We start from the raw sequence: 20,450 nt of genomic DNA, 5'->3' as shown, positions 1-20,450 counted from the left end.
ATGGTGCTTAAAATAAGTCACATTTTGCAGTAGTTTATTTTAAAAAATGCAGGTAATCAAATACAAATGATCTTCCGTAATTACCAATGCAGAGCAGGAAGAAGAACTAGTATGAGAACGTAGATTAGCGAAAAGCCCTAATCATTATGTACTTGCCTTTTCTGCAATGTTTTTTTTTTTCACAAGTTAGTGTAACATTATTTCATTATAGTGACATTATTTCTTACACAGTCATTGAACCCATGTTTCGAAATGCAAGGACAACTTGATGGGTTGATGTTCGTTTCATTCTATGATGTAAACTATCTATAATCTACTTTTCATGAATTCTGCCATACAGATATTACAACAATCCTTAAAATTAATTCTAAAATGCATTTGGTTAACTATAACTATTAATATTAGTGTTATACGTGCTGTAGTTGAATGCTGAATGTTCTACACGAGAACAATAAACTGACTCTACATCTGTGTTTATTCTGATTCTTCAGGAAATACATGTGTTAATAATACACTGGAAAGTTATACGGAGAGTATACTAAATTAAAGTTCAATATACTTATAGTTTTTAATCATATTGTCCCGCTATAGTTTTTATTGGGTGCTTTTACTTTTCTGTCCAGAAGGGGGCAGCAGTTGTTTTAAATTCTCTGTCGTGAAATAACAAGAAAAATTAACTTAATTATTTTTTGGATAATATGTTTTGCAGAACAAAAAAAACACACATATATATATATGTATATATATATATATATATACTTATATAGATAGATAGATGGATGGATGGATGGATGGATGGATGGATGGATGGATGGATGGAGGGAGGGAGGGAGGGAGGGAGGGAGGGAGGGAGAGAGAGAGAGAGAGAGAGAGAGAGAGAGAGAGAGAGAGAGATAGATAGATAGATAGATAGATAGATAGATAGATAGATAGATAGATAGATAGATAGATAGATAGATAGATAGATAGATAGATAGATAGATAGATAGATAGAAACATAATTTTCTGGGGGTCTGTTGGAAGTAAACTGACAGAAGTCTAATGAAAGGCTCTATTCAGCTGCATGATGGGACAGTTAGGGACAGGATCTATATCTATGGAATTTGACCCTCACTGGAGACTAAAAGTCAGGATGTTCCAGTCTTTTGTCCCATCTTTGTTTGGAACTTCAAATTTAGTTGCTGTTTAACACAAAAAATTATTCTCTAAATAAAATGAATAAATCATCATTTCATATAATAACTGCAGCATCAACAAAAACACAAGATTGCAGCAAGTGTTAAAAGCAGTAAAATTCTTAAAACTTGCAGTTATGTGTGCTTGTGTGTTACCGTGTGATAGCGGTAGACTATCTGTCTTTGCATCTTGGACTGACACAAACAAGACAGCAGGAATGTAAGCACCTCCCAGCACAGATGTTAAAGTGAGGCCGACACCACCACCCCTGCTGGTGACCCTACATCTCCCTCCTGATCTGCAGCGCCTACTAAAAGGAAACGCTTCCCAATATATACCTGTGTCTGAGCGTGCTGTCTTTTTATCAGCTGAGCCACTGGCTGCTCCCATCAACACTTAATGTAGACGCCTTGTCAGTCAGCCAGTGGTGCAGTTTAACCAGAACCAGACTAACTAATGTGGAAGTGACACACTGTAAGGCCTTCATGGCAAAATAGAAAAAGTTGTGAAACACTGTCTTGAGAAATCAGCATCAGGGTGATTTGTTTTCTCTGTGTAGATCTATAGAAATTACTATTTTCTTTAAGTCAGTGTTAATGACTGTTGTAGGCAAAATTGAAAACAAGACGTCTCTCATTACGATGTGTTGAAGACAAGTCATGAAATATTTGCAGGCACTCTTTGTCACAACAACTGCACAGAGGAAAGCGTTCATTCAGAATAATTATTTGATTCATAGATCACATTTCAGAGAGGATCCGGTGACTTGCTGTGAGCTGCTGCAAATGAACAAGCACTTCAGCTGATTATAGGCCACATCACAAGCTGCTGCTTTACTGGGGTCACATACCTGGACTAACGCAGTCCTGTAGACCAGTAGCACAGTTTAATATGTTTGTTACTTCATTTGGCAAGATACAGAGACAACATTGGTACCTTATTCCTGCATAACCTATTTCTGATGTTTGTACAAGAATTCTTGATACTGTTGTTTTCCTTGCACATGCTTCTTATTTTTTGTAGGTGTTTACTCTCCTGTTAGTGTTTCTACTGTTGTTTACTGTTGTTTTTCTTGCACTATTATTACTGTTTTTCTTTAACACAATTTTTTCATTGCTGGTGTTCTACTTTTCTTTTGTCCTTCATGCTGCTGCTATAAACACAACAATTTCTCCATTGTGGGTTTAAATAAAGTCATATCCTATTCTATCCGTTAGGATATACGGTACAATGCAGTACATTACAGATATAGGGTACCTGGGTCAATGTAGCTGGCTGCAGCAGACAGCATCTCACTGAGGACATAAGCAGCCATGAAGCTCTTTTCTAGGTCTACACGTCAGTTTGTGGTTAAATATACTCTGACTTCTAAGACAGAAGCCACATTTCCAAATGTTCAAATAAGAGTAACAAAAACAGTTTGAGTGTGGAGACTAACACTATCGTAAATATTAACATTCTCCAGTAAGATTCGTGCCTTCCCTAAGACGTCTTTATGAGCTGTCGTCTGCTCTGTTTGCTCCAGTGTTTGCCTGTGAGCTAGGTGTGGAGACGCCGCTGGCAGGTTCTGCGGGTCCCAGTGGTGGTTAGGTTTGGAAAGAGAACAGTACGCACTGGTGATGTCTGCTTAGTCATTGTAGTGACAGCGGCCCCTCCCTTTGGCATGCGCTGCCTACCGTGTCCTCACAATGACAAACAGGCAGTAGTAGTTTGTAATTTGTGTCTAAAGAACCAGTTATGAATAGTCTCTAAAATCTTAGAAATCTATGTCTGTTTAACACATGGGTCTCAAACCAGTTCCATCAAGGGCCGCTGTCCCTGCTGTTTTTCCAGCTGCCCTTGATGGAACCAGTTTGAGACCCATATTCTTAAATTGTGAAATGAATGTGACTCTGACTCAGCACTTTCTTTAACAAAAGCCCACATGCTTCGTTTTATTTCCCGTCACAGAACCAGAACCAGCTCTCCATTGTGAGGCTCTGTACGAGCTGATGCTGCCCACAGGTGCGCTCCTCAGTGCAGAACGCCGACTGTTAGATCAAACCAAGACAGTTGGTTAAACAGTAAAAGCGGATTTGTTCACACATGTACATGAGTCACTGTGACTCGCACGCACAGTGACTGAGTAGTTTAGTTCTAGGGAACTATGTGTAGACTCTGTGCCTTCTTTGTTCAGTCAGTTAAATGTGTCACTTGAGTTTGTCAGTGCTACAAGATGTTGGTACACATGTAAAACCAGCAAGCACGTAGTTCACTGAGGTTTTCATGCTTTACAAAGGATAAATAACACACACACAGTACGGGAAAATAATGCTGTCTGACAGTTTACTTTTAGAATTCTGTTTTTCACTTTCAAAGACTTTAGACCCTGGTTTATATTACAGCGTGATTCACAAAAATCCAAACCACAGGAAGTATGTCCCGAAAAACCAAGTCTTAATCAGCGTTAACCACTGGGCCATTTAATCTGTGTGTAATGTGTTTTCAAGCGTCAGGTCTAAAATAGCATGTCTGTTTTCTCAGAAAGCAGAAATGGAGAAATGAATAGAAAAGTCCTGGCGGCACATACAGTGGTGGTGTGTTTTGGGCCAGAACAGAGGGAAATCTGTGCTGATAAAGGCTAAGGTAACCGGGTTTCTGTAAAAAGTGTCCCCAGCCCAACGGGGGAATGTGGCTCTAACAGAATATGCAGTCGTGTACAGCATCATGACGCCAACCTCAGACCAAGCTGAGGCTTAAAGCTGCGGTATGTGCTGTTTTTGGCCACTTGAGGGCAGCAAACGAAGTTGCCAACACAAAACTTACAAATCTGTGTAGTGTATTAACAAGACTTGTTGACCAATATTTACTCTGGCATCAGTTCTTACATACATACTTTGTGGTTGGGATAGGCTTCATCGCGTTCCCCAGCGAGTGTTAGGATTTGAGTTCTGGACCAAAGAAACACGATCAGAAAAACAACAACAAACAAAAACTCTTTGCCCACAGACTATTATATTCAAAATAAAAGGGCCAGAAAGAAGTAAAGCTGCCAGTGCTTAAAGCTAATTGCTAATGTAAAGTGCTTTGAGGTGACTTTGTCTTGAACTGGCGCTATATAAATAAAACTGAATTGACTTAATGGCTGGTGTTGGGTGTGTGGCAGCGTGTGGTGCAGCACAAGTCTAAAAATGAAAAGATATTGCACAACCTAGAGTTGTGATTAAGTGTATGAGCCTCTCAAGCCACATCAGAGAAACACATCTATTTTAGTTTAGCTGAAAATAAGCCTGTGGTCAACAGAGTGATATTGACGAAAGTCAGCCAAGAGCTCGCTGTTGTCGCCAAAAGAATAAATAAATCTCTGTTACCCAATAGGTTTGCAGCAAATGCTATATTTCACATAAGCCACAGTGCAAATCGTCACAGTACATAAAAATAGGGGCAGCCTCTTTAATAGCGCAGTTCATTCAGTGACCTGGGAACCGTATTCTTCACAGTGGAACCAACTCAATTGTCCATCTTTAACAAACACACATTTCTAAACAAGAATGAAGCACACATTACATGGACAGAAAGAGGCTGTGACATAATAGAGTTGTGGACGTAGAACATCTACAGCATCCAATGAGCTACGTTTTAACCAACGCTTTATGTGACGATAACCACATGAACACATTCAGTGAATAATGCCTTTGTCCTTTAACGTGAGCGACTGGTGACTCTGCAGCAGCGTGGTTGGGAATGTTCATGTGGTCCATGGCTTTGCATAGGATACCTGTCTGACAGGAGGCTGCTGACTGGACGTGGACCAGTCACTGGGCCCATTGTCACCTCTTCGTCACAGAACACAACATCTTTGTCCTTCTGGATCACTTTCGCAAGCGCTCCACAAACCCTTCACTCTCCAACACCCACTAACCAACACACACGGTCAGTACGTGTCACAGTTGAGCCACGACGCTCCCCACCAAATGATTAATGAGCTGGGATGTCGGGATGTCATCACTGCAATGCATTATTGTGAGTTACTTTCATGTCCGCAGTTACTTGTTTGATTGCTGAAACCGCCCAGTTATTAAATAGCAGAGAGTTAAAGCACTTCAGAAAAGACTTGGCAACAACAAACATCCGTGTCAGCGTGAGATTCACTTTGGCAAACAGTCAGCATGAAGCGCTGGTGTGCAATGAACTGCAGGACCAATCCACCAACACAGGTCCTGTATCTGTCAAACCTGTCCACTAACTCAGTCAGTCACAGCTGCTTATTAGTGTTTAATACATTTAATTAGAGCTGTGGATTTTAATTAGAGTTTATGGTGAGGCTTGCCCACAATGTTACTGTGTATTAATCTTTAATAAGAGTACAGTATAAGTAACTGGACAATAAGCTGGTGCAAAGCTAGATTTTGAGCAGTAACATACTTGTTAAGCACCAAGTTTCTGTATTGAATCATCCACAGTTACTGAAATGACTGCAGTTGTCATTTTCATATGTCTGAGATGTTAAAAACCAGGTTCACTCCATCACTGCCCTCAGGTTTAGTGTGGGCAGATCTAAACCAGCTTGTTAACCATACCCAGCAGATACACAACCGAAACGGTAAATGGTTAAAATATGCTTGAAAGAATGTCAGCTGTCGATGTGACGTTGATGAAACATTGATACAACGTTAATGCTAATGGTTGTAAAAAGGTTAACAAAATACTGAAATCAGTGTAGATGTAATGTTGACTTTTGACCATGATGTGACTTTGAAATAACGTTGCCCCATCAACGTTGATTCACCTTTCAAAATCTAAATATAACCCAATGATCATTCAACCGCAATTATGATGTTGCCTAAACGTTGAAATGCCTGCTGGGTAATATCACTCACGTTTGTATTTCATCTCAGTCATATGATGTAATTAATCACATTGAATTGCTTTGTTAACATGTTTTCTTGTATTGCAAACATGTGTAGTGTTGGAAAAGTTTGAATGCTTTTTTTGTAGGTCAAGTGTGTCGTCATCGTCGTTGTTGTTGTTGTTGTTGTTTATGTTGTTGTCGTTGTCATCATTTTCTCTATAAACCTGCTCAAGCTGCACGACAGCTGTGTGATAGATAGAGCTGCAAACCTCTTGCGTATTGACTGAAACTTTTCCACATTCATCATCTGGGGAGTTTATCAAACACAGAACCATCCCAGACTCTCAGAATATTCATATTCGTATTATTTTGGCTAATGAGCCTCCAAATGATCTAAATACTAGCTTGAATCCTCCCTATTGATTAAATATGCCCTTTAGCTACAGCTGTGTCCGTACGTCCTGTAAGCTCTCGTCCTGGAACATGTCCAGTTTCTCAGCGGTAAAAATCCTTCCCGGCTCATTTTACAAATAAGCCTGCATCCGATCTGTACTCCAGCTGTTTCTCCAGAAAACAAGAAAAGCTCATAGGTTCTCCTGGAAGAGGATCCAGCTGTGACTATAACTTGTACTATCGTCTGAATGACCAATCTAAACCTGCTAAGGGAACACGTGCGCTGATGCACAGGCCAGTACCAGTAAACATCAGCGCAATCGTCAGCAGGAAATCATGGGCTGCCATCATCAGCACTTTCTTAATTAATTACACTGTGTTGTATTGTACAGTCCTTCATGTTTGGGCACACATTTTCAAACACAGCTTTTTTCATAGAGAAAAAGGATTAAAAACACAAAAGCCTGATCGCATAAAAATGCATTCGTCATAAACGTGTGTAAGTGACAAACTTACAGCATTCAGTTTAATCATGCGACTATACTCTTAATGGTTTCAGTGTGTGGTTGGGGTCCTGGGTTTGGTTCCAGAGGTGTCTGGGTTTGGTTCCTGTGTGTACGCGCTCCTTCGGTCTGGTTTCCCTCCACAGTTGAGTCTACGCAGCCCATAGGTGTGAGTCTGGGGCTCCCTCCTGTCTTGTTGCCAGCTGAGACGCATGCATGTTATCCTAAGTCATAATAACAGCTTCCTGTTATGTGAATGTCATGTCCGCTATTGCTCCTGCCGTTGGATGGCATCTGCATTAAGGGACCAAATGCAGAAACCGCGCTTCCTATAAAACAACAAAAGCAATTGTTAAGTCGGTGTGAAGCATTGTTCTCACCACCCACGCGCACGCCCAACGTTTTAAAGTTTACTACACATGTTGACAGGATACAACTTCCAGGCATCCAAAAGATCTGGAAGTGCTGCTGTGGGAAACGTTTACAAGCTGTTCGTCCAATAAAGAAACAGGATGATGTTGTTTATCGCCTAAAAGCTGCCTTGTTTATGGCTAGTGTCAGTTTATCATCCATCAATCTGCTGACAGTTTTCACCAGTCACAACAGAAACGCTGACTCTTTTGCACAGGACAGACACGCAATAAAAAAGCTCTTCAGCCTCTTGGAGTTATATTCACATTGTGTGTGTGTGTGTTCAAGCTCACTGTCGGCCTCAGCTTCCCTCCAGCTCCTCCGTTCCCACCTGGAAGAGTGACCTGTGTCGTTTGCATGTGAAACTCACAGAACCTCTACATAACAATGACTGATGAGATGATCGATTTGCATCTTATCAGATTAGTCTGTTTACACCCCGGCCTCTTATTTAAATGCATACGAAACAGCAGGGGAGGCGACGAGCACCAATCCCTCCGTACCCACCACATCACTGTGAGAAGCACCAGAGCGTTTCCATTGTTTAGTTTCCCCACCTCCTTGTTGTGTATTGTAGCTGATCAGACTGCCAACATTTGCGACCACTAATCACACGGATGACAAATTCTGCGTGAGCTTTCTCAGTCTTTAAACAAAGTGCACAACGTCGGCCGCGGTTTTCCGGCCGAGGATGACTTGAGCATGAGTTGCACTGTGTGTAACCGGCCCTGACGTGAGCAGGGATGACTCTGAAAGGTTAAGTCGGACCCACTGTGTAAACGGTGGGGTGAAAAAGAAGCCGTGAGACCTCAAGACTTCTCTCCATTCGTGACATCACCGCTTAGACACGAGAGGGCAGGGCCACGTGGAGGAAACACATGTGCAGAACAGGGAGCACGCTGCCCACACAAGTGTCAGAACACAGCAGTCCTCGCCCAAACGCTTCTTATGTAACCAATTAAGGGCCTGACTTTGACTTCGAATGCTACGGAGCTCAACTGTTCCACTTTAAAGCGGATCGCGGAGCTCAAACGTCCACACACAAATCATCTTTTCCTCCGCGGTGTCCGACGGCCGCTCTGATTGATTATCTAATTTTCCCGAGGTGCTGCTCCTGCTGAATCTTAGCAGTTTTCCTCTACCCATAATTCCTCGCTGTCTAACTTCACTCGCAGACTGAGCTGCATGGCTGCCAAGTTTCTCTACACATTTATGGCTGTTTGGCGCAGTCATGCTGACGTCACCAGACGAGGCCGGGCAGTTTGCGAGACTTACCGACAGCCACCAGAATAGACAGATGGACAAAAACCCACAATCTGTGTCAGTTACTCTGCATAGTTAGACACAAAGTGTGTATCAGTGAGAGCTCAGCTGAGATAAAATGCCTTCAAACCAGATGCAGAACAGCTGGAGTGGAGATACACGTGTCTGTTGAGAGGATCCAAGCTCACATAAAGATAAAGTGGGGGAGTTTGTTATCGCTGCTGGTAAAACGGAACCTAATTATCATCATCTCTGTTAAAATGACCACAACATAAACCACAGGTTGGTGCATAGCTTGTATTTTTGTGAAAGCAACAGTAATTGATTCATATGAATACTGATCATTTGATACAACGCAGAGAAAAAAACGAGGCTTCAGAGTCTGCAGGCATGTGACACTGTGTGGCTGCTCCGTTCTTCTCATGTTCCTCGCCCGGGTCTCATCCCCTCAGTGTTTGCACACCGGGCCGTTCCCGTGTTTGGACTGTCACCTACCTGTTGCTGACCACCGCCTTCTGCACCCTCGCCTGTTCAGACCTGTGACATTCCAGCCCCGTTCAACAAACGTGTCCCTGAGGGAGAAGACTCGTCAGACAGCCGAGGTTTAGATTGTGGACGAAGATTATCATCATGCCAGCAGCTTTACAACTATGTCAATGTCAAATATATGAATTCTAAATCTTTCGTTTCAACTTCAACCAACTCCTCCTGCTGAACACATCCCAAACCACCTGTTCTGCTAAGAAGACGCGCAGAGGGAAACCTGGGACAGATAATTATCTCTGGGTCCCGGCGTCTCCGCACCCAGCCCCCGATAACCCCACCACCATCTGCTCCGAGGGTAGGGTCGCCCGTTTCCACGGTAACCGCATACCCCTCCTCCCCGGGGCTTCTTTTGTGTGTCCCACGTGCAGTCTGTTTCAACTGTAACCCGACCATAGAACTCAGGAGTGTTGGCTGAATGACATAAAGCAGCATCTATATGTTGATTTCACATCACATTAGATACATATACATGTAAAGTGCATTTTAGGTCATTGTCTTGCTTTAAAAAAGAGATGGAAGTTGGAATTACTGGAATAGAAAGGCTGACCAAAGTTTACGCTAAGTAACCTCAAGAGCACGCAGTCTTCCTCCCCCATTCAAAACAAGGTGACCTTGCAAAATAGGCCTGACCAGTCACCCCTCCTCCCCCGTAGAGGATGAGAGACGAGAATAGAAAGAACACACAGTAATGTGGTTATAAATTTAAATGGACTTTAAACCACTGGGAAGGAAACTTGATTTGCACAGAGGACAATTGAAAAACATTTAATTATAATCACAATGTGTATGAACAATGAAACCTCTGCAATATAAAATCTATAACTTACACAATTAGCAACGTGGGGTTTGTTGTTTTGCTCAAAGACACTGCTTCACCAGGACCAGGAACCAAGAATCAACCAGCGATGCTAAAGCTCAAACTAGTCAGCGTAATATACTCGACATTAAGTGTTTTTCATCTGTTTTTTTTCTCTGTACTTTTAGATTCGGTCACGATCGAGGCCTTTAGGAGATCAATCAACTTATTTTTAGCCCTGACAGCAAGTTTAGTCCTTTATCTATTATATGAGGTTAAGTTCACATGGGTTTTTCCTGATCTGAAGCAGAACCTTAATAGGAGCTATTTGGGATACACAGAATCCTAAACAATACACAGATGGAAAATATTAGACTTGCTGGCAGGAAACTCAACTTCCCTGTAGTACTGTGAATTAAACTGTAACAGTGTGGGCTGGGTTTATTGCTTCACCTAATTACTCTGGCCACTGAATAATTGCCAAAAAAGATACAAGTGCAGGTAAATCTACTACTTGAACTTTGTGTGTTTTCAACAAAGGGTCACGTCCAGATGAATTTCAGTAGCTGTTGAAGGAAACAAAAACACATATGAGACGAGAACAAATCATCTGACCGAGGGAGAGGAATTCCTTCTTGGCGCACAGCGGAAACATGGCTGGTCGTCCAAAGTCACGTTGGGCGGTTGCCAGGTTAGCCTTCTGCTAATGCCATTTAATGAAACGAGTTGCACCCTTGTGCATTTTCCTGGGTTTGTTGGCAGGGAGACTGACTCAAGAATGCAAGTTAAAAGATTAAAACCAGCAGGAGCCTTCAGCCGGCGTTCCTGCAGGCTCCACCGGCCTAACAGACGCAGCTGCTCATTCACGTTCCTATGGACATCATCTCCTCGTTTACGTTAACATAATAATGACAACTGTCAAAAACTAACTTCTGCAGCGTGAGCTGTGTTTTTCCTGTGTTCATAGTCCTCCAGAGTATTTCAGCAAGAGCTGGCTACAAATGTCTCAATGGGAACATTATCCCAGTAGAACTTACACAAGCAGTCAGGCCTCAAAACTAGTAGGTTTACTCCTTCATCAAACGTGTGTGTGTGTGTGTGTGTGTGTGTGTGTGTGTGTGTGTGTGCGTGCGTGCGTGTGCGTGCGTGTGTGTGCGGTGGGTGTGTGGCAGGAAAGCAAACACCACAACGGGATGATTCACTGTGGGTCCTGTCATGGGTCTGCGAAAACAGATGGGCAACTCTTAAGCAAAGGCCTTTTCACCTCTTCACTAGTGTCGCAACATCACACTAGTGAATCTTAAGGCATTTCTCTGGTTAGCCAACAGCCAATGACGAACTGCAGGACCAGACATTTTTGAGGTAAAGCAGAAACCGAAGCATTAAATAAGAGTTAAGGATAGAATCCACGACTAACCAGAAGTAGAAGCTATCGACGTGACTCATTTTAGAAATGATGCCGGCCACGTTATACACAACCTCCGCTGTCATTCATCTAAAGGTTTAGATGTGGGTTGTAGAGCTTTGCTTGTTACGGACCAATGTAGATCTAATAGATGTAGACCATCTACTAAAAAACATTTGATTGAGGAGAAGAGAAGCGTGTATTTTATATTTTGTGTATTTATTGGCCATGGGACCAATAAATAGAAATGATACGAAAAGATATTCCTGGATGTAACTAACAGCTTTCTATTGAAAATAACTAAATAAATGTTCATATTTCAGTTGTACATACACCAACCAGAAAATGCTTGAGGTCGTGAAAAATAAAATTACATGCAAACATATCAGTTCACTCCGTTGGTAAGCAGAAATAAACTTGGTCTTAGGAAGGCCTAAATCACGGCTGATCGCTCTGCACATTATCTTTTCTGCTTATTTGGACTGTGGTTAACCAGGGCACCCCATATTACGCCCTACGAATAAAAGCATGCTTGCGGTTCACAATAGAGCCTGGCTGCTCCCTGAGAAGGGGGAAGGGCTTCGCATTCCTCCACTGACCTCCTGCTTGCAGCAGATATCGGTCATTAAACACTGCTTTTAATGTGCTTTCCACCCGCCGGGTGCCAGGTATGAGAGGGATGAGCCCAGGCAAAGACGGCCTCTCGTCATCGCTGCCCATTCGCACCACAATCGATAGGCCAGGATCTGCTTTGTCTGCGTTTCCGTGGCCGGAGCGGTGGGTGAGCACCGAAGACTGGCAGGAACAATGTGATCATTCAACGTGAGTGACCGGGCTCAGGAGCTGATGCTGACTGGATGCCTGCGATACTCAATCTGAGCGACCGCACATATCTCATTTAAGTCACGTCTCTGCAGATGGAAAGTGCAAAGTAAGCGTCCTGAAAACGCACCAGCTGAAGTATTGCTGCCATGACAGATGCCACGTTTGCCCCTCGCACACAACACGTCCATAAAGACTTGAGTCTCGACAAAGGGCTCTTCATGCCGAGACTGATGACGTCGCACACGTCTGGACCCCTTTCAGTCCTAAAGGACATAAATTCGAGCTCAAAACATTCCAGGCCCTTTGTCTTTTAGTCGTGACAGTGGGCTGGAGCTTCAAAGAGAAGCTGAGGAAGCGCATGTGCTGCTCCCGCTGAAGAACGGGGTGACACGGCGGAAAAGGGGTCTCGTGACGGCAAACACTTGTAAACATCTGCATCAGCAGGAAGCGCGTGAGGCGATAGGTTGCCTGTCGTCCCATAAATCCCCTCGCTGAAGCTGCAGCCTGAAAACCGCACGCAAACTTAAAAGATCCGCGTGTAACTGCCGCTATTATCACCTGCAGCTCCAAACGCATTTGCATCACAATAACATGACGCACGTGTGCAGCTTTGCCAAAAAAAAGCGACTTTCAGTAGTGGCGCACTTTGTGCAACTTAACACACCCGCAAGTCTTTTTTTTTTAATTAACATTTTTATTCTCTTCTTTCTGTGTGCCACTGATTTGTGAGTTACGACTGAAAGACAAGGCAGGGATTGCATCAGGAATGCTGGCAGTTGATCGCTCTCCTCCTCTGCGCAGACAGGGGGTGGGGTACCGGCTGAAGGGAGGAGAAACGGGGGGAGGATTTGGGAATATTCTTTGTCCTCACCCCGCAGTACAGCGCGCAACTGGAGCGGAAAAGGACGCAGGCTCCTCGTAGGAAAGTACGAAAACTGCATGGCTGTTAGAGCCACTGGAGCAGGAGGCCTTGCGTTCGTTCAAGAGAATATCCGAGGAGAAACCGCGCTAACTTTAAGCGGCGCGAGGCTAAAAGCACAACTTGAGGTAGGAAAAAACACGCAAAACAAAGCGGCGCTGGCGCACGACAGGCGGCGGCGGCGGCATCACGCTCAACGCTTAACAATAGCGCCTCGGTTCTAAGTTTTAATAATTTTCTGGTTCGTTAAAACGCGTTTATCATTCCTGGGCGTTAAAACGTTAACGTTGGTGTTACTGTGTGCGGAACAGTTTAAAAGCCCAACTTTGGTGCGAGCGCGGCGCCCGGCGCGAGGCAGCGTTGATGAACGTTGCGCCGTACAAACCATAGCGTTGCATAGATTTGTCGCGCCACATTGACGGGAAACGCGCCGCCTCTAGGGTCACGGGCTGAGGTTAATATGGCGGAATGTTTAATTACTTTTAATTTCAAGTCCCTCACATTGTTTCCAGCTGAATCATCTTCACCTTCAGCAACAGCTATTTTGTAACATGGCGCTAACCTTTAACACAGTTAGCTTCGTAACCACTGTTTGTGGGAGCATGTGGATCGTCGTCGTGACGTCGGCCCGCTAGCCACGCGGCCTCTGGGAGAACTTAAAATATTTAAATTTGTTAAATGTTGTTAAAAAGAATTTTTAACAATCTTCATATCTAGATTTTATTTCTACTTTTAGTAACAAACTCCTAATTGTTGTGACTGGTGACGCAAAGGGCGGTGCAGTTTATTTTTCCTAGTCCCAACCGCTGCTTGGTGGCGGCCAGTCCTCACTTTGACTCACTGTTGTTTTTTCCCAGCCTCTTCCTCTCAGGGCCTCTCGTCTATAGGCCTTTGGGCTATATGAGGTATCTCCTTAAGTAGCCTCCCAGATGTTACCGTCACAAAAGCCTCTCTGTAGTGCGAACCTCTCTCCTCCTCGCTGAGAAGCAGCTGCTTGTTCTTTGAAGTGAACAGACCGGACAAGGCTGCAATTAAAGATGGGCCACAACTTTAGTTTGTGTTGTTGTGATGAGTTTTATGGGGTTTATCAGGTCTGTGGAACTAAATTATACCCCCCCCCTTCCTCCAGCCACCCACTTACATTACCTGATTCAAGTGATTTCAGACCATCCTATGCTGGAAGATTCCATCTGAGATGAGTTGAGGGGGGGGCGTCTTCCAGCTCTTTGTTGACTAAATACCCACCTGAGCCAGATATTCAACGGTGTGAGGAGCGCAAATTGTTGGGAAAACAAGCAGAGCAGGGAAGACTTGGGCTCTGGGTTTGAGAGTCACTGGACTATGCTATCTAATAAAATATAAACCACTGATGCAACGCAGCAACAAAATGATTTAGAAAATTTGTATATTTAGTTTTTTTTCCACCAAATGTTCACCATCTCACAGCTTTCTTTCTAAACGCTCAGGTAAATTAAAGTTTAGTAATTTATGCTTAATACACGTGATGCTAGTTCAGCAATTCAAATACTTGGGGACCACTACTATTTCTGTGACTATTCAGATTGCGGCTGCTTTATCAGCATGAATGATTTCAGGTCACCATTATGAGCAGTGAGATTAGATCAATCAAACAGTCCATTCATCTTAAACATAATACTCCTTTTTGCTTATCCATGTTTTCACACTCATTTTAGCCTCATAGGCAAAGGTTCTGTGTTCCTTGACCAGTGCATCCAAAGGCACTACTTTTCCATTATCCAGGATTACAAGCAGCAGGGTGTGTAGTACTTGGGTGAATATTACTGACGCTAAGCCTAATAGCAGTTCACAAACCTTGATTTATAGTACTTTTAGCCTATTATCAATTTCATTTTAATCCAGTTTTTCTAAAAGCATGTGCCTCTACTGTTTGTCAAGCGTTAGTTATACGTATAGTGTGGAAACTGGCTTCTGAAGATGAAGGACTATGGCTAAGGTGCAATTGTTTGTTGTGGAGGTGTAGTTCTGTAAAATGTTATCCACCAGAAACACTAAACTGAAAGGTGACTATTGTCAGTAAGTAGATAATCAAAGGCAAGCATAGAAACTAGATTGACTCTAGAGGACTACAGTGACCACATAATGGAACTCGTTGTACATTATGACTTTTTTTTTTTTAATTTTAGCTTAATGTAAAACATACCATAAGTTTGGAAAAAATGGGAGCTATAAATGTCATAAGTCAAAGATGAACCTCTGTGCTCACCATGAGGGTGAGTTATGTCCTTAGTGCCGCCACAAACGATCCATCTATCCGTCCTTCCATCTGATTGATACTTTAGACGAGGAATGGATGTGGCTTCTTCATTGTATAATGAAACCAACCATGCTGCATATTTGATGGTCAATTATGGTTTATGTCCCCACACGGTGTGTTTAAATAAGAGATTATAGTATAAAACAATAGTTTTATATGGTGTTTTATAGTTTTAGTTTTAAATAGTTTTTTTTCTACGGTGTCAGTGCGCCATGTGTTCCCACCTCCACACATCTGGATGATCAAGGCCAAGTGAAAGTCACACAATTGGTTTTAGTTAACTTGAGCAGACTGGTTATTGTGAAGTGGTTCTGGCACGTTCAAAAGAGGGACGGTAATCTCCCTTTCCAATAAACGTTTGGTCAGCTACTTGGCAAAAGCATCTTAGTATGGTTCATAGTGGTGGATAACAACCCTTTTGACTTTGAAGAGGTCGCTCACATATGGTGTGAAACCACAGAAACTCTTCATTGCCTTTGCAGTGGTATGAACTCTGCTTTTGTCAGACTTTGCTTAAACCTGACATCTACCTGCTCTAATGTGACTGTGAGGGTGCAGTGCTGGTAAATCGCACCCAGTTAGTGTGGAATTGTACCTCTTGCGTAATATGTCCTGGAATTGCTTACTACCCTGTATAATGATGAACTTGTGTTATCATTGGTTCTGTTAAATCTCATTCCAATACAGCTCAAATTTTGCACAAGTGTAGTTTACCAGCTGCTCTGTGAACCCAACAATCAGATGGTCTGATGTGTTTACCGTCATGGTGCCTTCACACAGATTTTTAGATTGCTCGTTGGTGGCGTCGTTGCTTGAAACTTGCCTGAGCATGTAGCAGTGAGGGGTTGGTCTGGAATTTGTTGCGGGTTTAGTTAATGTCTGTTGCTTTTCGAAAATGGGAAGAATGGAAGCGACACGCAATCTGCGTTGCACTCTAGTGATTGGTAACATGCATTATTTGGCATTGGCTTTAGTCATGGGTTGAGATTTGTTCATTGGCATGGAAACTCACCAGATGTGGACCAACAGTGACACAACCTCGCCACCTTGTGGCTATTTGGTAAAAAGTACATTTATAATGAAACACCATGGATATAAACAAAACAATAGCATATACTGTTTATTGCGGTATTAATGATCAAACTGTAACCATTTCCTATTTTTAGTGTTCATGTTTGCTTTTGTCAAAACATTAGACACTTGAATAAAATTCTGATCCCTTTTCTTTTCATTGCACAGGTTTGAGAGGTTCCTTCTTGTTCCAAAATGAGCTGGAGTTTCCTCACGCGTCTGTTGGACGAGATCTCCAATCACTCCACCTTTGTGGGCAAAATCTGGCTCACGCTCCTCATTGTCTTTCGCATTGTGCTGACAGCAGTCGGAGGCGAGTCCATATACTACGATGAACAGAGTAAATTTGTGTGTAACACAGGCCAGCCTGGTTGTGAGAACGTGTGCTATGATGCCTTTGCGCCGCTATCGCACGTTCGCTTCTGGGTCTTTCAGGTGATCATGATCACCACCCCGACCATCATGTACCTTGGCTTTGCTATGCATAAGATTGCCCGCATGGACGATGTTGACTACCGCCCCCGTGCCAAGAAGAGGATGCCTATAGTTAACCGTGGGGCCAACCGGGACTACGAGGAAGCGGAGGACAATGGGGAGGAGGACCCCATGATCCTGGAAGAGATTGAGCCAGAAAAGGAGAAGGAGGTTGTGGAGAAGCCTTCCAAAAAGCATGACGGACGCCGTCGTATCAAGAGAGACGGCCTGATGAAGGTCTATGTCTTTCAGCTGCTATCCCGTGCCATCTTCGAAGTATCATTCCTTTTTGGACAGTACATCCTTTATGGGTTGGAGGTGGCACCGTCCTATGTATGCACACGCTCCCCCTGCCCACACACTGTAGATTGCTTTGTGTCACGTCCTACAGAGAAAACCATATTCTTGCTCATCATGTATGCCGTCAGCGCCTTATGTCTGCTGTTTACCATACTGGAGATCCTTCATCTCGGCATCAGCGGTATTCGCGATTGCTTTTGTGCACCAAGGTCTCGGCCTTCTACTCCCCGTCACCCAGCTCTGGCCAGCCAGAGGTCGTCCATCTGTCGCCAGCCCTCTGCGCCTCCAGGCTACCACACAGCTTTGAAAAAGGACCCATCAGGAAAAATGGCCTTCAGGGACAACCTGGGAGACTCGGGCCGCGAGTCCTTTGGAGACGAGGCATCATCACGGGAGCTCGAGAGGCTGCGCAGGCACCTAAAACTGGCCCAACAGCACCTGGATTTGGCTTACCAGAATGATGAGAACAGTCCGTCGCGCAGCAGTAGCCCAGAGTCCAACGGCACTGCAGTTGAGCAGAACAGACTGAACTTTGCCCAGGAGAAGCAGAGCAGTACATGTGAAAAAGGTGAGTCTTCTACCTTTTTGGTACGTTTGTGGGGTCGCTCTCATGCCACCTGCAGCAAAACATTTCTGTAAGCTAACTAACTCTGACCATCTCTGTGCATTCACAGGTCTCCGAGCATAGGATATCGTCAGCCATTCATATCAGGAGCCATGACCGCACATAAGGGAATCAACAGGGAGTACGTTTGCGTCTGATGTTGTGAGTTTGCTTGAGTTGAATGAAGTCAGCCCAAGCCTTCCAGTGTTACGGCCAGGCATGGCTGAGCATAAAGTCAAGCAAGGAGAAGAATGGTTGTCTCAACCCAGCAATACCTGAGACCAACCTGTCTGAAGATCCAAAGTGATTACAAACTATAGTTGTGCAACAAGAACCGTACTTCTCCCTCAGGGCAGCTATCTTTTTTTTTTTTCTTTCTTTTCTTATTGTGAGACTTAGAGCTATTAGCGATTTAAGAGTTGTGTTTGCAAGTTGACAGTGGGTGCATCTCAAGTTTGCCTTAGACAATAACTGGAACTCCAATTTATGGCACCTTGGTAAAGTAAGGCCAGACGTAGTGCAACAGGATGTGTTAAACTAGAGAGAGAGCTACAGTCAGTGCCTGTAGATGCAAGAGGCTAATGTGCAAGGCACCACTCATCAAAGAACGGTACTGGAGTTATTGTCATATTGATGAAGACTTTCTGAAGCGTTAATTTACATACAAAGGTTTCTTTTAAAGTGTGTCATTTGTTGCATTTTCTTTCTGACAGTGTTGACAGTGCACAACACGTGCCTGGTTTAGTAACTGGCACACACTTGGGGAACCTTTGTCCAAAGGAATAAACAAACCTGGGTAATGCTTGAATAAAACCTGTAACTCATGACGATGTCTTGTTAAATTGTATTTGATACTGTTATTTTTGTATTAGTTTAGAGTATTGTTGTTTAGATTTAGGCTCTTGTCACGGTGGCCAAAACTTTATTTTATCTAATTTACTGCTGTCTTATCTCCCTGAAGCCTGGTTCAGTTCATGGTGTGACCTGAATATGGTTTGGTACAGTTTTGAGTTTGACAAAGTTGTTTTCCTGTTTACTTTTTTCTCTGAAGCCCACAGCATGTTTTATTTGGTACATAATTTTTTTTCTCCTCACCCCATCGACCTAAATTGATATGTACCGGTTGGTTAAATGAGGGATAATACTGTACTGTTCCGTTTACGTTCCATGTGTCAAAGTGCTGATTTCTTGGTTGGAGTTTGCTGACAGTCTTAGAGGATTGTAAATGATGTAATCATTTCAATGTGAATTCAATGGCTTGAATGCGCTCTTTAAACACGCCAGCTTTTATACTCTGAATTGTACCCACAGTGCCGTTTGTACCGACATAGATATTGTCATCTCAAGTTATATTTGAACAATGCTTTTTGTACTTTTTTTATACTTTTTTGTATAAACAATACATTGTGGTTAGTTTTTAAAATAAATGTTTTTCAGCAAAACACTGTACTGCTCCCACTACGTGTTTTATACTTCCATTATATTGATGCAGCTAAACAGCAAGCCAAACGTGAGGTTCAGGAAGAGAGCTCTTTTTTTTTTTTTTAACTTTTAACAGGTGATGCTATTGGCATAATCCACATTACAATAACTTTATTGTCATTGTATGTTGCACAACCAAATCAAAATGCAATAATTTCAGTGAAAGCCTTAAATAGAATGATCATAAATAAAATGAAAAAAAAAATAAAAAATTGCAAATATAAATGCCTGTAAGTTACACACACCCACACATCTATTTACATCCAACTATTGGACGGCTCAAAGTTGGTGAAACCACATCAAACTGAGACGTCACCTATATTTTACTAGCAATTAAGGCAATATTGGCTCTCTGATAAAAGCTGTTTTTTAGTCTGTTTTTCTTTGTTGTAATTGTTCTGTATCTCCTGCCTAAAGGCAGCAGTTCAAACAAAGAATGTTCAGGGTGTGATGAGACCTGCAGAATGTTTTGAGGCAGCAGGAACTGTACAGTTCTTCCAGAGATGGGAGAAGGTGGCCGATGATCTTCTGAGCTGTGGTGGTGACTCTGGAGAGCAACTGACAAACCAGACACAGTATATTTAAATGCTCGTGAGCAACGGTAGAAGGACAACAGCAGCACACAGCCCTTTGGGGTGAGCTGTTACTGAGAGTGATGGCTGTGGCCATCTGGGAACCCCTCTGGGGGTGGGCTGTCAGGAGGTCCAAAATCCAGAGGCGCTGGAGCTGGAGAGCCTGAGGGCCTCTAGTTTGGACACGAGTCTGCGAGGGAGGATGGTGTTAAAAGCAGAACTGAAATCCACAAACAGCGGCCTCGCATGGCTCCCCAGCTGCTCCAGGTGGACAGAGCAGTGTGGGGAGTGGTGGTAATGGCGTATTCTGTCTATCTATTTGCCCTGTTTGCAAACTGGAACTGTCCAGTGTAGATGGAAGACATGAGGTGAAATGACTACATACCAATTTCCCAAAGCACTTCATGACAAAGTGAATGCAGCTCGTCTGTAGTCCTTGATGCTGCTGATTGTGGATTTTTTGGGGCAGGGGGACAATGGTTGAGGACTTGAGACAGGGTGGGGCAATGGACTGGTTAAAGATCTTGAAGACCGCAGGCCTTCAGCACCCGTCCAGTGATGCCATCAGGATAACATAGGCGAG

The 20,450-nt window shown here is 43.3% G+C and overlaps 1 protein-coding gene across 1 annotated transcript; it reads left to right on the top strand.

Annotated features, from left to right (window-relative positions):
* Nucleotides 1–12,820: 12,820 nt before the first annotated feature.
* gjc4b (gap junction protein gamma 4b) lies at nt 12,821–19,257 on the top strand. The gene is made up of 3 exons (XM_029137412.3): nt 12,821–13,196; nt 16,604–17,777; nt 17,884–19,257. Exons 2-3 carry the CDS (start codon nt 16,631–16,633, stop codon nt 17,895–17,897), a joined length of 1,161 nt encoding a protein of 386 aa, XP_028993245.1. The 5' UTR covers nt 12,821–13,196; nt 16,604–16,630; the 3' UTR covers nt 17,898–19,257.
* The last annotated feature ends 1,193 nt before the right edge of the window (nt 19,258–20,450 follow it).

This window comes from Betta splendens, chromosome 21, assembly GCF_900634795.4.
Source record: "Betta splendens chromosome 21, fBetSpl5.4, whole genome shotgun sequence".
Lineage (NCBI taxonomy): Eukaryota > Metazoa > Chordata > Actinopteri > Anabantiformes > Osphronemidae > Betta > Betta splendens.
The sequence above is the reverse complement of the archived record's forward strand: the minus strand, read 5'-3'. Positions and strand labels throughout refer to the sequence as shown.